This window comes from Onychostoma macrolepis, chromosome 15 (genome assembly GCF_012432095.1).
Source record: "Onychostoma macrolepis isolate SWU-2019 chromosome 15, ASM1243209v1, whole genome shotgun sequence".
Classification (NCBI taxonomy): domain Eukaryota; kingdom Metazoa; phylum Chordata; class Actinopteri; order Cypriniformes; family Cyprinidae; genus Onychostoma; species Onychostoma macrolepis.
This window is the reverse complement of record NC_081169.1, coordinates 22406682-22419887: the sequence shown is the minus strand read 5'-3', so window position 1 is coordinate 22419887 and position 13206 is coordinate 22406682. Positions and strand designations below refer to the sequence as shown.

Sequence of the window (13206 nt, the reverse complement as noted above, 5' to 3'; positions counted from 1 at the left end):
AGAGGCCTTTGGAGTTTATGTTAGCAGGGCTAGACCACAGGGCCTGGCCCCCATTTGATGAAAAACGTGATAAAATGGGTTTTTAATTGTGATGGATCCACTATAAGCATTACTCTCTCCTTTAAAGTGGTGTTTGTGGACCAAATGACAGAATGAGGGTGCAAAAAAAATCCGTTTTTTTTAGAGCCTGCACATGCAAGTACTGTAGATTTTTTTAATGTAGCAAAACAAAACATGAATGTGGAATAGCATATATTCCATATGATAGTTTGAATTCAGTCATTGTTTTTGTTGTTGTTGTTGTTTTGCTTTTCTTTTCTTTTCTTTTCTTTTCTTTATTCTTTGCTTGTTTTGTTTTGGCTTGGTTTCATAGTTTAAAGTCATGTTAATCAAAATAACAACTAAATAGATTTTCGCCCTGTTTTTGCTTTGCTTTACCTGCCTTTGCTTTTTGTTTTGCTTTGTGCTATGTTTTGTTTTGTTTTGTTTTGCTTTGCTTTGTGTTTTCATTTTGGCTTGGTTTTGAAGTTCTCAAGTCATGTTAGTTGAAATAACTGTTAAATAGATTTTTCCCCTGTATTGCTTTGCTTTAATTTGGCTTTGCTTTTTGTTTTTGTTTGTTTGTTTTGCTTTGTTTATTATTTGCTTTTCTTTATGTTTTGTTTTGTTTTGCTTTGCTTATTTGTGTTTTGTTTTGTTTTGCTATGTCTTGGCTTGGTTTCATAGTTTAAAGTCATGTTAATCAAAATAACTATTATTTTGTTTGTGTTTTGTTTTCCTCTGCTTTGTGTTTTTGTTTTTTCTTTGTTTTGGCTTGGTTTTGTAGTTCTCAAGTCATGTTAGTTGAAATACCTTGTAAATAGATTGTTCCTCTGTTTTGCTCTGCTTTATTTGGCATTGCTTTTCTGTGCTGTGGCTTGATTTCATTTTTCTTTAATCATGTTAGTTGAAATTACTATTAAGTAACCCCAGCCCACACACACACAGTTTTCTACCCCAACAACCACTGACAGCATTATTTGTTTTGTTTACTGTAGTGTGTTGGCTCCCTTAGGTCCTCATAGCCTTCTTAACCTTTTAGCAGAGTACCTGCCTGGACACGGACAGTCTCCTGTGATTTATGTGACTGATCTGAAGATGACCTGATTACCGCCTTGACTCAACAGAAAAGACAGTCTATGTTGCAGCTGCCAAAAAACACTGACCCCCAATCAGACCCCTTACTTGAGGTCTTGTCTTAACTGAAGCATGAACAGGTTTGGTCTCAGATTAACAGCTTTCAGTGTCACACGATCCTTCAGAAATCATTCTAATATGCTGATTTGGAGCTCTTATGGAAACCATGATACATTTTTTCCAGAATTTTCAGGATTTCTTGGTGAGTTTAAAGTTAAAAAGAACATTTATATGTGTGTATGTTTTGTATTTCATATTGGATTTAGTGGTACTATTCCCTGTCTTTCTCTTTCTCCCTGTTGTCATGTAAGACAGATGCACTATTGCTACTACGAAGTCTTGCTATGAGACAACACATGAGCATTACATCAACAGTTTCTGCCAAAAGTGTATCAGACATTACACCGGCGTTCTGTCAGGTTTATTTTTGTATGACGGTGTGCTTTTTAGCTTTTTTGCAAAACTGTCAGCATCCATTAACATGCTGTGGTATTTATTTTCCAGTCAATCTGATGGATTTTGAGATTTGCTTTGTGCTGTATCATATGTTTTCAGCAGCAACCTGACCAGCAACAGATGACATTTACGCTATCTCTGTTTAGCAGAGTAAACCAAACAACATGAATGTGTTTAGGTCAAAATAAGCATACAGATCATCAAATCTGGTATGTTTCTTTTTCTCACTCTCTTCTCCATTTTGAAAAGAATAAAGATAACACTAAAACTAACATAAGCAACAAATAACAGATACACTTTTTTGCATATAATGATGTATTTATTTGCTCTCAGATTGTGAAAGGAAAAATATGGAAATTGTATCAAATTTATTGCCTTAGAAACCATATTCGCATGGTAATTATCTATTTAACGACAACAAGTTAATGACAAACACCCTCCTACATCTTTAAAAAGACACTTGTGAATAGTTAGTGCATAGATAATGAAATATGAATATAAAGGGACAGGTAGTTAGTTTCTGAATGCAGCTGAGGTTTGTGTCTGTTCATAATTGGAAATAAAATCAGCAGTTGTTAACACTTCATTTTTTACTCTTTGTTTAAGTTAGATTTAGGGCAGTTTTCATAATGTTTAATAAAAAATGCACCTAGCTGATATTTACTGAAATAATTAATTAATTGCTTGCAAATATATCATGTGAGAACAAAAAGTGTGAAATTATTTGAGGTATTTATTGTTGAATTTTGTATTGTTTCGAACAAATATAGCAATAATTATAGTATATACTCCAGTATGCCGTATGTAAACCACTAGTATTCAATTTCGAACATAGCCTATTAATTTGAAATCTTATTTATTAATTAATAATATGAAATGCTGTTCAGAAGTTTTTTTTTTTTTAAACTAATTTAATACTTTTATTCAGCAAGGATGCATTAAACTGATTAAAAGAGACAGCAAGGACATTTATAATGATGTAAAAGTTTTCTATTTATGTCTAATGATGTAAAAGTTTTCTATCAAGCAAATGTTTGCTGATAAAAAGGCAGGTGATTTTCTGAAAATGCCTTGTTATCATTGTCTGCTCGCTGCACATTTACACAGTTAGCACACGTCTGGAGTGGGTCACATCTGGATGACATCATCACCTGGGATGTGCTGCAGGTGTTGGGCCACAGGCCTTTGATTTGACAGCACACGAAACAACCTCATGAATGATAATTCAGCCGGGGGATTCCCACATCGCCCCTACTTCATCTTCATGATTATTTCATGTCACCGAGCTCATTTATTATTCATCGCGCTCCCACGACTTTGGATAAGATTTAATCACTGCATAAAAAGAATCTTCTCCTTTTCATGCTAGGAATAGTAAATCCTTTAATAAGTGCATGGAATAATAAGATTTACATAGATGTACTATTTTAAGATGTGTTAATATACATTGTCATATTTTGTGATAATTCGCTCCTTAGTTAATTCTCTCACTTGACATGTCTCAGTTTTATTATGCACCTTTTAGAGGCAAATTTAGACCAGATTTTCTTTCTGTGTTTCTACATTTCTCTTTTTAATCCATCTTTTTATCTCTTTTACCTCCCTAGAGCACCTTTAAATTTAAATCAGAGAGCGATATCCATCTGGCTGACCATCACAAGCAAGTGTTGTACGATGGGAAGTTAGCAAACAGCATTTCCTTCACTTACAACGCCAAAGCCACAGACGCTCAGCTCTGCCTGGAGTCCTCGCCCAGAGAAAACCAGTCCATATTCGTGCATTCGCCTCACGCTCTAATGCTACAGGTAAATGTCTGCTTAATGCAGACTGTGTTCTACTCTCTTAATCCTAAATAAACCACATAATGGTTGGTAATGTCACTAAATGTTAATCAGATGCTGCATTGTTTAGCTAACTCCACAAGATAATGTCAGTGTTTGCCATTCAGTGTTAATTGTTTGGAGGAACACATTTCCACTGAGATTAGTCAGTGGTTAATGTGAGTAAGTACTTTTAAAATGGCAAAAAAAAGGTAATTACTGAATACACCTACCACTATTTTTAATCCATTTGATTTTTTCCTTCTGTTTCTATATAGGATGTGAAGGCCATCGTTACACACTCCATTCACAGTGCCATTCACTCCATTGGCGGTATCCAGGTGCTGTTTCCTCTCTTTGCACAGCTGGATTTCCATCAGAACAGTGAAAGCCAAGTGGAGAGCACAGTGTGGTAAGTAACATAATTTCCACCTTTTGAATGAAATTAATGTTTACTCAGCAAGGATGCTGTAAATTGATTAAAAGTGACAGTAAAAACATTTATAATGTTACAAAAAATAAAATGCTGTTCTTTTGACTTGTCAAAAGATTTTTGACTTATAAAAAATTTAAATATTCAAAGTTCCCACTATTTAAAAATATTAAGCAGCATATCTTTTATTATATATTATGTTATATTATATTATATTAGTAATAATAGTAATATATAAAAATAGTATTTCACAACATTTCTTACCATTTTTACTGTATTTTTGATTCCAGTCTTGATATGTTTTAATTAAAGTTTCTAAAACATGAAAAAAATCTCACAGACCCCAAACTTTTGAACAGTAGTGAGTAATATTAAAACTCTATACTATTCTGTCAAAATAAATTAAAAATAACCAGTAAAAATTAAAATGAGTAATATTGATACAAGTGAATTTAGGCATCACAATACAAACGAATATTAATTTTGAGATTTGTTAAAGATTACATTTAACATTGTTATTAAATATTAGTGTTTTTAAACATTAACTTTAGGTGAGATTTGGATGATGACAAAGGTAATCTAAATGTAAAAATAGACAAACTGAGTACCCACAATTAAATATCCAATTTTAGCCGATACAGATACAGTAAATAGGAGGGAAAAAAACTATCAACCATTAACATAAGCGATATAGATCTTACCATTCGTTCCATTAGTGTTTGGTCAGCTAGTCTTTTATCTTGTATCTGCAGAGGTTACCCAGTATAGTTGTGTAATGAGATGTTTTCTGTGCAGTTCCACTCTTCTGGCCTTCCTTTTCGAGCTACTCAAGAGTTCAGTGGCAATGCAAGAGCAGATGCTTGGTGGGAAAGGTTTCCTGGTGATTGGGTACCTGCTGGAAAAGGTGATGCCACTGTTTTCTTTTGTTTTTCTTATTCCAACATACAATTTAGACTGGTTAAAGCTAAAGTGTGTAATTTCAAACGGAATTGCAAAAATAACGTTTTCCAAATAGGTTTCCCCAAACCATTGTTCAGAAAAAATGGTAGAAACATTGGTTTGAGCCATTGCTATTATGTCGTGCCACTCAAATAAACAGAAGAATGTTTAAAACAACACATTGTTTACACTCTTTGGGGAAATCAGCTTAAATATGTCTAATAGTTGTGCATTAATATGAATAAGAGAGGGTATTTTAACACTAAACACCATAGACTGTGAGACTTCAAGGAATTTTGATGTGTAATGGACAAATTGTGCTTTTACTCAAGTCATGAAGCTCACAAACACTTGCTCCTTTCTTTAAACGCTTTAAGAGTATTAAGATTTGTACTTTCTGGAGTTGTCGTGACCTCAATTGACTCAAGCTTTTGTAAGCACGAGCTGAATTTAAAAAACACACACCCAATTCGATTGCTAGGACAGAGGAGAAATGGTGCATTACGGTTGATGAATGACAAACGCACACTTAAGCATTTCCACAGTGAATGCCGGTTCAACGGCGCTATTATATTCCTCCTTGTCCATGGGTTTATTGCAATGACGTACAAATTAACCCACTGTCATTTTTCTTTTTTCTTCTCGCTATCTTTACTTATTCATAGCTGTCCTTATTTCATAGTCTCAGTATACCCTTGGCTCCATCTAAAGTTGGCGCTTGAGTAAAAGATTCACTTTTGTCATTTAACAGCAGCAGCTGTAAATCTGTGCTAGATGGCACCTGAGTGATCCTGCTGCCTTGCGTCCCATTCACACGTAGCCGGCCATCTGTTTGTGTCTCGTTTATACTCACTCCTGTCTCACACCACGCACCTGTCTGGACCTCAGGTGCCAGCTGAGACTAATAACGCGCAAAGTTTCTACAAAGTTAAAGTCTTTGTTTAGCTGCAAAGTCAAACGGCGCCTTCAGGCTTCAGATGTTGGTTTGATATTTATTTTATAAAGAAACTGAGAATCAGAAGTTGGTTTGGTAAACATATATCTCATAATTGTTTCGTAGGCATCGCGGATGCACGTCACCAGAGCTGTTCTGGAGCAGTTCCTCGCTTTCGCCAAATACCTGAACGGCCTTACCCATGGTGCACCTCTTCTCAAACAACTCTGTGACCATATTCTGTTCAACGCGGCTATTTGGATCCACATACCTGCGAAGGTGAGCAAGGTCATGTCTTTTCCAGAAGATACTCAGGTACGTCACAATGAAACATGACAGCAATTAGGAGCCTCTGAGTACACTGTGATGGGCACTGCTGTCATGAGACCGTAGTGACCTGGTCAGATGAGCACATGTAAACATAAGGCAGAGAGTTAACTCTTTTGTGTTCACATCGGAAACAACAAATTATGGTCAGCTTGCTCTATGTCTGAGCAGATTTAAGACAAACCTTGCCCTCAACTTGTATTTTTATAATCTAATCAATTCCTGATGCACAAATTTAAGTCCCATCCTATTCTTTTAATTATACATTGTATTGAACATATTCTCATTGAATGTCTTCTTTCATTTGAAGATAAAGAAGCGAAATCGGTTATTAACACCTTTTTATATCGACTTTAATATCCATCTCTCTTGGTTAATGAGGTTAATGTGGTGTCATCTAAAAAGCAGACTCTTCTTTGTTCAAGAAAAGATTTTTTCTGATATTGTTCACTGCTCTTAAACTGCTTTTCTTTTCTTTTTTTTTCTTTTTTTGACAGCTTCACAGTCTGTCACCTCATTCACCTTGTTTAGAACCTGCCAGAAAATCACAGCCTTGATGAAAAGTGATATTTTTCTTTAAAAAGATTTACTATTCAGTGTTTTGTGAGCGTTTGCAGTATTGTCACAGATGTAGAGTGAAGTTCAAGTTTTGAAAAAATTAGTTTTGGAAATTCGACCCTGCCTTGTTATGACCCATGAAGGAGAGGACAAGGCGTTTCTAAAAGAGGCTAGACTCTGTGCTGCTAATATGTGTTGCTCAATTCAGTTTCTGCACGGCTGCTGACTGTCATGAATAAATAAAGGAGATACAAAACACATACAGGATCAAAACAAAAACCTTTGGTCACTGGAAGCTTGCCATGGCTCCAAAAGGAGAGAGATAGTGAGAGTTCTCTCTCTCTCTCTCTCTTTCTCTAAAGAGAGGTATAGAAGAGAAAAGAGATGGAGAGGGATGGAGTGTGAGAAGGTAAAAGCAAAAGAAAAAGTAGAACAGAGAAAGTAAAGAATGGATAGATGGATGATGGAAGGAAGAAGAAAGAATAAAAGAAAAAATGGAAGGTTGGAAGGAAGAAAAGACAATAAAAGGAAAAAAATAAGAGAATGACAAAAGAAGGGGAAAAAGAAAAATGGTTAAAAAATATAAAAGAAAAATATATTTACAGCTATATTTACAGTAGTAAATTTACAAAATATCTTCATGGAATATGATCTTTACTTAATATACTAATGATTTTTTGCCATAAAAGAAAAATCTATAATTTTGACCCATACAGTGTATTTTTGGCTATTGCTACAAATATACCCCAGCGACTTAAGACTGGTTTTGTGGTCCAGGGTCACACACACACACAATTGTATATTATTTATATATATATATATATACATACATACACACACACACACCCACACACAGTATATATAATATATAAATAATATACAATCTTACAGATAAAAAAAGGGAAATGGAAGCAAAAAGAAAGAAGTGTTGAAGATAGGAGAAGGAAGGAGGAAAAAAATCAACAGCTAGATGACTGCACTGGAAAGAAAGAAAGAAAGAAAGAGAAAATTAGAGAAAGGGAAGGGACAAAAGTGAGGCAGAAAGGAAAAATGGATATATGGATGATGGAAGGAAGAAATATAGAAAGGGAAAAAAAGAAAATGAAAGAAAAGTGAGGAAGTAAAGGACAACATCAGAGAAGGGGAAAGTAAGAGAATGACAAAAGGGAAGAAAATAATAAAAAAAAGAAAACAGATAAAGGAAAGAGGGGAAGGGAAGCAAAAATACAGAAGGGGTGAAGATAAGAGAAGGAAGGAGAAAAATCAACAGCTAGATGAATGCATTGCAAAGAAAGAAAGAAAGAAAGAAAAAGCAAAACAGGAAAAGAGCCAGAAGGAAGCAAGCAAAAAAAAAAAAAAAAAAAAAGTGAAACAGAAAGGAAAAATGGATATATGGATGTTGAAAGGGAGACATATAGAAAGGGAAAAAAGAGAATGAAAGAAAAGAAATGAGGAAGAGCAAGAAAGAAGGAAAAAAGAAGGCAGGAAGGACAAAAGTCAGAAAAGGGGAAAAGTAAGAGAATCCCAAAAGAAAAAGGGAAGAACATAAAAGTAAAGGGGAAAAAAAGAGAAAAAGATGAAAGAAAGAGAAAAAGGGAAAACATGGCTAAAAAAAAGAAGAAAAACAGGAGGAGACATGAAAAGGAGAGAGAGGAAGTGAAAGAAAGAAGGAGAGCGACAGAGAGAGTGTGAGAGTAGTTGAGGATAATGAACTGAGCAGCACAAGCAGCACCAGTGTTCTCTCCTCAGGCCAGAAGAGTTCATGGACTTGCATCATGTTTTTTATCCTCCCTCCGTTCCTTCCCATCACCCCTGGCTGTCCTCACCGGAGAGCCCAGTCTGCCTGCTTGAGTGGCCTGTAATTGGATGAGTTATGTACCTTCATCAGCGTTTTTTGTCCTCCAAGGTTTTCCTGCAGCACCGTCACTAGTCAGGTCTGACCTGCTGCTCACAAACAAACCACAGCACCTTTTGACTTTCAGCTTCACCCAAAAATACCCCCAAAAAATCTGCTGTTCTGCCATGCCAGAGGTGTCGCTCCCGTAGACATCCAACAAGAAAAGCAATTTAATGAGGGATCTTGGGATGCAGTTTAGAAACAACAGACAGACAATGCAAAGTAATCATCAGTGTTTTGTAGTCTTACCTGAGGCAGCTGTAACCTTTTGTAACTGTGTATGTATATGTTTGTGTGTGTTTCTGTTGTTCAGGTACAGCTCTCTCTGTACACGTACCTTTCAGCAGAGTTTATTGGCACGGCAACCATCTACAACACCATCCGTCGAGTGGGGACTGTGCTGCAGATCATGCACATACTGAAGTATTATTACTGGGCTGTGAATCCTGACCACACCAGCGGCATCACACCCAAAGGCCTGGGTTTGTACACACACACACACACACATGCACACTCACAACTTGCATGCAAATAAATCTAAATGAATCTATATAAATTATATGTAAATGGATGTTAAAATTAACCATTATGAAAAATATGAAATATGAAAAAATATATATTTTTATATTTCATAGCTGCCACTGTCCACTATTACTTTACTTTTTCTGAAGAAGTAAAGGCACAAATTTGGAGTGAGAACTATTAGATATGATCATTAAATATATAAGATGCTGCATTATTTTATATTAACTATTGTAAAATTTTTATTGACTGAAAACATGTTTTGCGGTGTCTCACATATTGCACGACCAGTTACTGTGGAAAATTGTGTCATTTTAATTACTTTAATTTTAATTGTAATAATTCAGGTTCATTTTAACCATTCATTTTTGTGTCATTTTTCTTTAAAAAATTGCAAATTTAACATGTGACCAAAAAAAAAAAAAGTCAAACATACAGTTTTACTCCCATGTACTTACTATTACTGGCATTCGTGTTACCCATTCAATATTATTATTATTATTATTTATTTTTTAATAATGATACTAATATTATTAATAATATTAATTCATTATTTATTTATTTTGTATATTTTATGTCTTGTTTATTTAATATTATTATACTATTTTTTTGCTTGAAAATAACTGAATTATGAATCAAGGTGTTAAACTATTAGATTTTGCTCGATTTTTGAAATCTTTTTAGGAATTAAAAAAAACAAACATCTTTTTAATATAGCTCAGCTCTGTTGCATTACCTAAAACGCTCTCTGTTTTACCACATCACTTGCATTTCACCTCGGTCAATCTTCCACTTTGTCTAAAAGCGTCTGCATGAACTCCTCATGCACTCACAGGAGCTTCTCATGGACTCTGTCTCCTCGTCATATCCGCAGTTATCACTTTTGAATAAACCTAGCTTCATGCTGGTGCTTTTCCCTGAAATTCGGCACAATTTCTCTTTCCCACCCTTTCATCCATGTTTTAAACCCTCCTGTACAGAGGTAGAAAAGAGCACAGAGGAGTAATAACCCATAAAAGCTCTACATTGTGATAGACAGTAGAACTAGCAGTGTGGGCTGAATTTCACAAGACTCACCCTGGCCAGTTCACAACTAGCCTTTCATGGATGAAAATATGCTTTTCTTTTAGTCTCTTACAGCCCTTTTTTCATAGATCATGGCTTTTAACTGTACCTCTCACTCTTTTATTCTATTCTTTCCTGTCTTATAACACGCTTTCAGGTGCACACTCTCTTTTTCCTCTCCTCTGTTCTGTTTTGTCTCTCTTTTCCTCATGCCAGAGCTTCCACTGTCCTCTCTGTAAAGATTTCCTGCTGAAGTTGAAAGCACCCACAGCTAGAATCTTTTAGACTTTCATGTCCTCTGAATAATTCACAAATATTCTCTGAATAAATCACTCGTTTTGAGGTCAGGAGTTTATGTATTATGCTCTCGACTATTTTAGAACAATTTCGTTGTTTGTTAAAACACAGAGAGGCAAAAATTGCCTCGTGAGAACGTTTTGCATAAATTGACTGTATATACAGGAATTGATGTTAGCACAATGGCATTCGGTGACTTTAATAAGCAGAAGACAGACAGATTAAAAGGATTTCAGAGATGCAGCATGCTTGCACATTCACTGTGGGACTGGGAAATCTAATTGTGCTCAATTATTCCTTTTATTCTGCTCCTGCAAGGTTGTGTGATCTGGATTCTGTACAGAATATGAGCCAAGCATAACCTTAGCTGAATTTGCATTAAATGAAGAATCAAGAGCTATAGATTAGCAGTTAGCACCAAGAATAAATGGCTGCTTTTAAACAGTCAGTCCTTATTTTTGCAGAGCTTTTGTTTTAGTCATAAGTGTTGTCTTTTCACAAAAATATCCTTTAAATGTAGTCAATATCGTCATCATATTTCCTAAATTTTTGACAAACACATTTGGTAATACTTTAGTTTAGGGACTAATTCTCTAAAAATGATAAATGTCTTTTCAGTCTTTTGATCAGTTTAATATCAGTATTAATTTTAAACAGTATAATAATCTTTCTGACCTCAAACAGTTGATTGGTAGTGTATTTGTTGACGATACACTGAAGACACGCTGGAGAAACAGCTGCATAGCTAAACGCTGAAACTAATCGACCACATGTCCTTTGGACACGTTGAGCTCACGTTGATCCATGATCTATTGTTCTCTTTGCCTGCTGCTTTTCAAGATAAGATAGTCTTTCATCTTCTTTATTCTTAATAATCTTCAATAAGTCTGGTTGTGCTATGTTCATTAGATATCCAATTTGTCTTTATCACAATCTGAAATGATTCTGGTGTGTTTTATGTGAGCCTGAAGAAAGAGTAAATTAATTATCTGAGGCACAGTAATATCAAATCTTCCCAGATTGTCATAATTTGCTTCTCCACAATCTTCTCTTTTGCTATCAATAAAATAAGCAGAAAGCCTTCCACCGATAAAATTAGAGATCATTTTTGGTTAAACGGTTAAGCCTGTAATTTGGCTTAGTAGTGGATTGCATTACTGATTTTGCTGAAGCTTTTTTGTGTTGTTGACCCAACGGCCTTGTTTCGATTCTACACACAAACAGATTCAGATCGTTGTGGTTGGCTGGTGCGGGGGAGGAGTGGAGTGGAGATGGCGGGTGACTAGCATGGGTCATGCCAACTGTACTGAGTTTTGTTTCGAAATGAGAGCCCAGTCTCACTTTTTTATTCCTAATGGTCAGTGGTAATGCTGTTTTTGAGGCTGCCAGGCACTGGAAAGACCCTTACAGCAATTAAAATGGTCTCATGCTGTCTGTGGTTGTAGAAGCTAAGTAGTAAATCATTCTTTCAGACAGAGAGTTTCTTGTGGAGGTTAAGATGTAAATAAGTTCATGTGCCAGAAACATAATTTTCTTCATAATACAAGTTAATACCAAATGAACCATCTATGGCAGTAAATATCTTTTGAAAGAAGTCTCTTATGCTCTGCAAGGATGCATTTATTTGAACAAAAATACAGTAAAACACTAATGTTGTTTGTTTTCTATTTGAATATATTTTAAAATGTAATTTATTCCTGTAATGCAAAGCTGAATTTTCAGCATCATTACTCCAGTGTTCATTGTCACATGATCCTTCAGAAATCATTCTAATATGCTGCTAAAGAAATAATTCTTATTATTGTATTATTATTGAAAACATTATTATTATTGTATTATTATTGAAGACAGTTGTGCTACTTCATTTTTTAATTTTATTTTCGATTTAGATTGTACAATCAATAGAAAGTGAAAATGAAAAGAACACTATTTATTTGAAACAAATATAGTTTACGATGTGAATGTTTGTTTTTGGTTTGTTTGTTTGTTTTTTTCTGTCAATATATTGCATCCTTCCTAAATAATATTTTTTTTTTTCTTTCTGGAATGTTACTTTTGAGCTTTTGAATGGTAGTACACGCACACACACACACACAACACACATATATATATATATATATATACTGTATATATATATATATATATATGTGTGTATATACAGTATATATATATATATAAATCATAAATTATTTATAAAATACATTAAATCTAATAAAATCTGTGTTCTTTATATATATATATATATATATATATATATATATAAAGAACACAGATTTTATTATATATATATATAAATCATTATTTATATTATTACATATTATTTATATATATAAATCATAAAATCATATAGCATAAAACAACATAAATTTCAAAATATAATAAAACAACATGGATATCTAAAGATTGTACACACACATACACAAGTGCAGAAGATGAAGGACTATCTTATCTTTAAAAACAGCTGGCACTGAGATTAATACACTGTCATGAACCTCCAAACCCCTGCGACGCACATAGAAACACTCAGACACGTTTGGCAATCACACCAGGTGAAGAGGTCTGAGAGCAGCTCTCCTAAACTATGTAAAAGTATTTGTCTCTGGTTGCCAAGTAGGTAATTCTCTGTGGCGGTCCACATTGATTTATTCTTCATTTGTCAAACGCCACAGTCTTTTTTTTTGTCTTTCCCCACAAAGGAATGGGTTATAGAGAAAGCAGTATAACATAATGAAGTGTTCAATTACTGCAACAAAGACTTCTGTTTTACATTGGAGTAACATCA

At 34.5% G+C, this 13206-nt stretch overlaps 1 protein-coding gene across 10 annotated transcripts in view; it reads left to right on the top strand.

Annotated features, from left to right (window-relative positions):
* Positions 1-13206, top strand: part of nbeab (neurobeachin b) — a 294439-nt gene that overhangs the window by 98180 nt on the left and 183053 nt on the right. For all 10 annotated transcript variants that reach the window (XM_058799707.1, XM_058799708.1, XM_058799697.1 and 7 more), the window contains exons 9-13: positions 3240-3437; positions 3731-3864; positions 4681-4789; positions 5885-6037; positions 8854-9022. In XM_058799707.1, coding sequence (XP_058655690.1) covers positions 3240-3437; positions 3731-3864; positions 4681-4789; positions 5885-6037; positions 8854-9022 — 763 coding nt within the window. The remainder of the gene's footprint in view (positions 1-3239; positions 3438-3730; positions 3865-4680; positions 4790-5884; positions 6038-8853; positions 9023-13206) is intronic.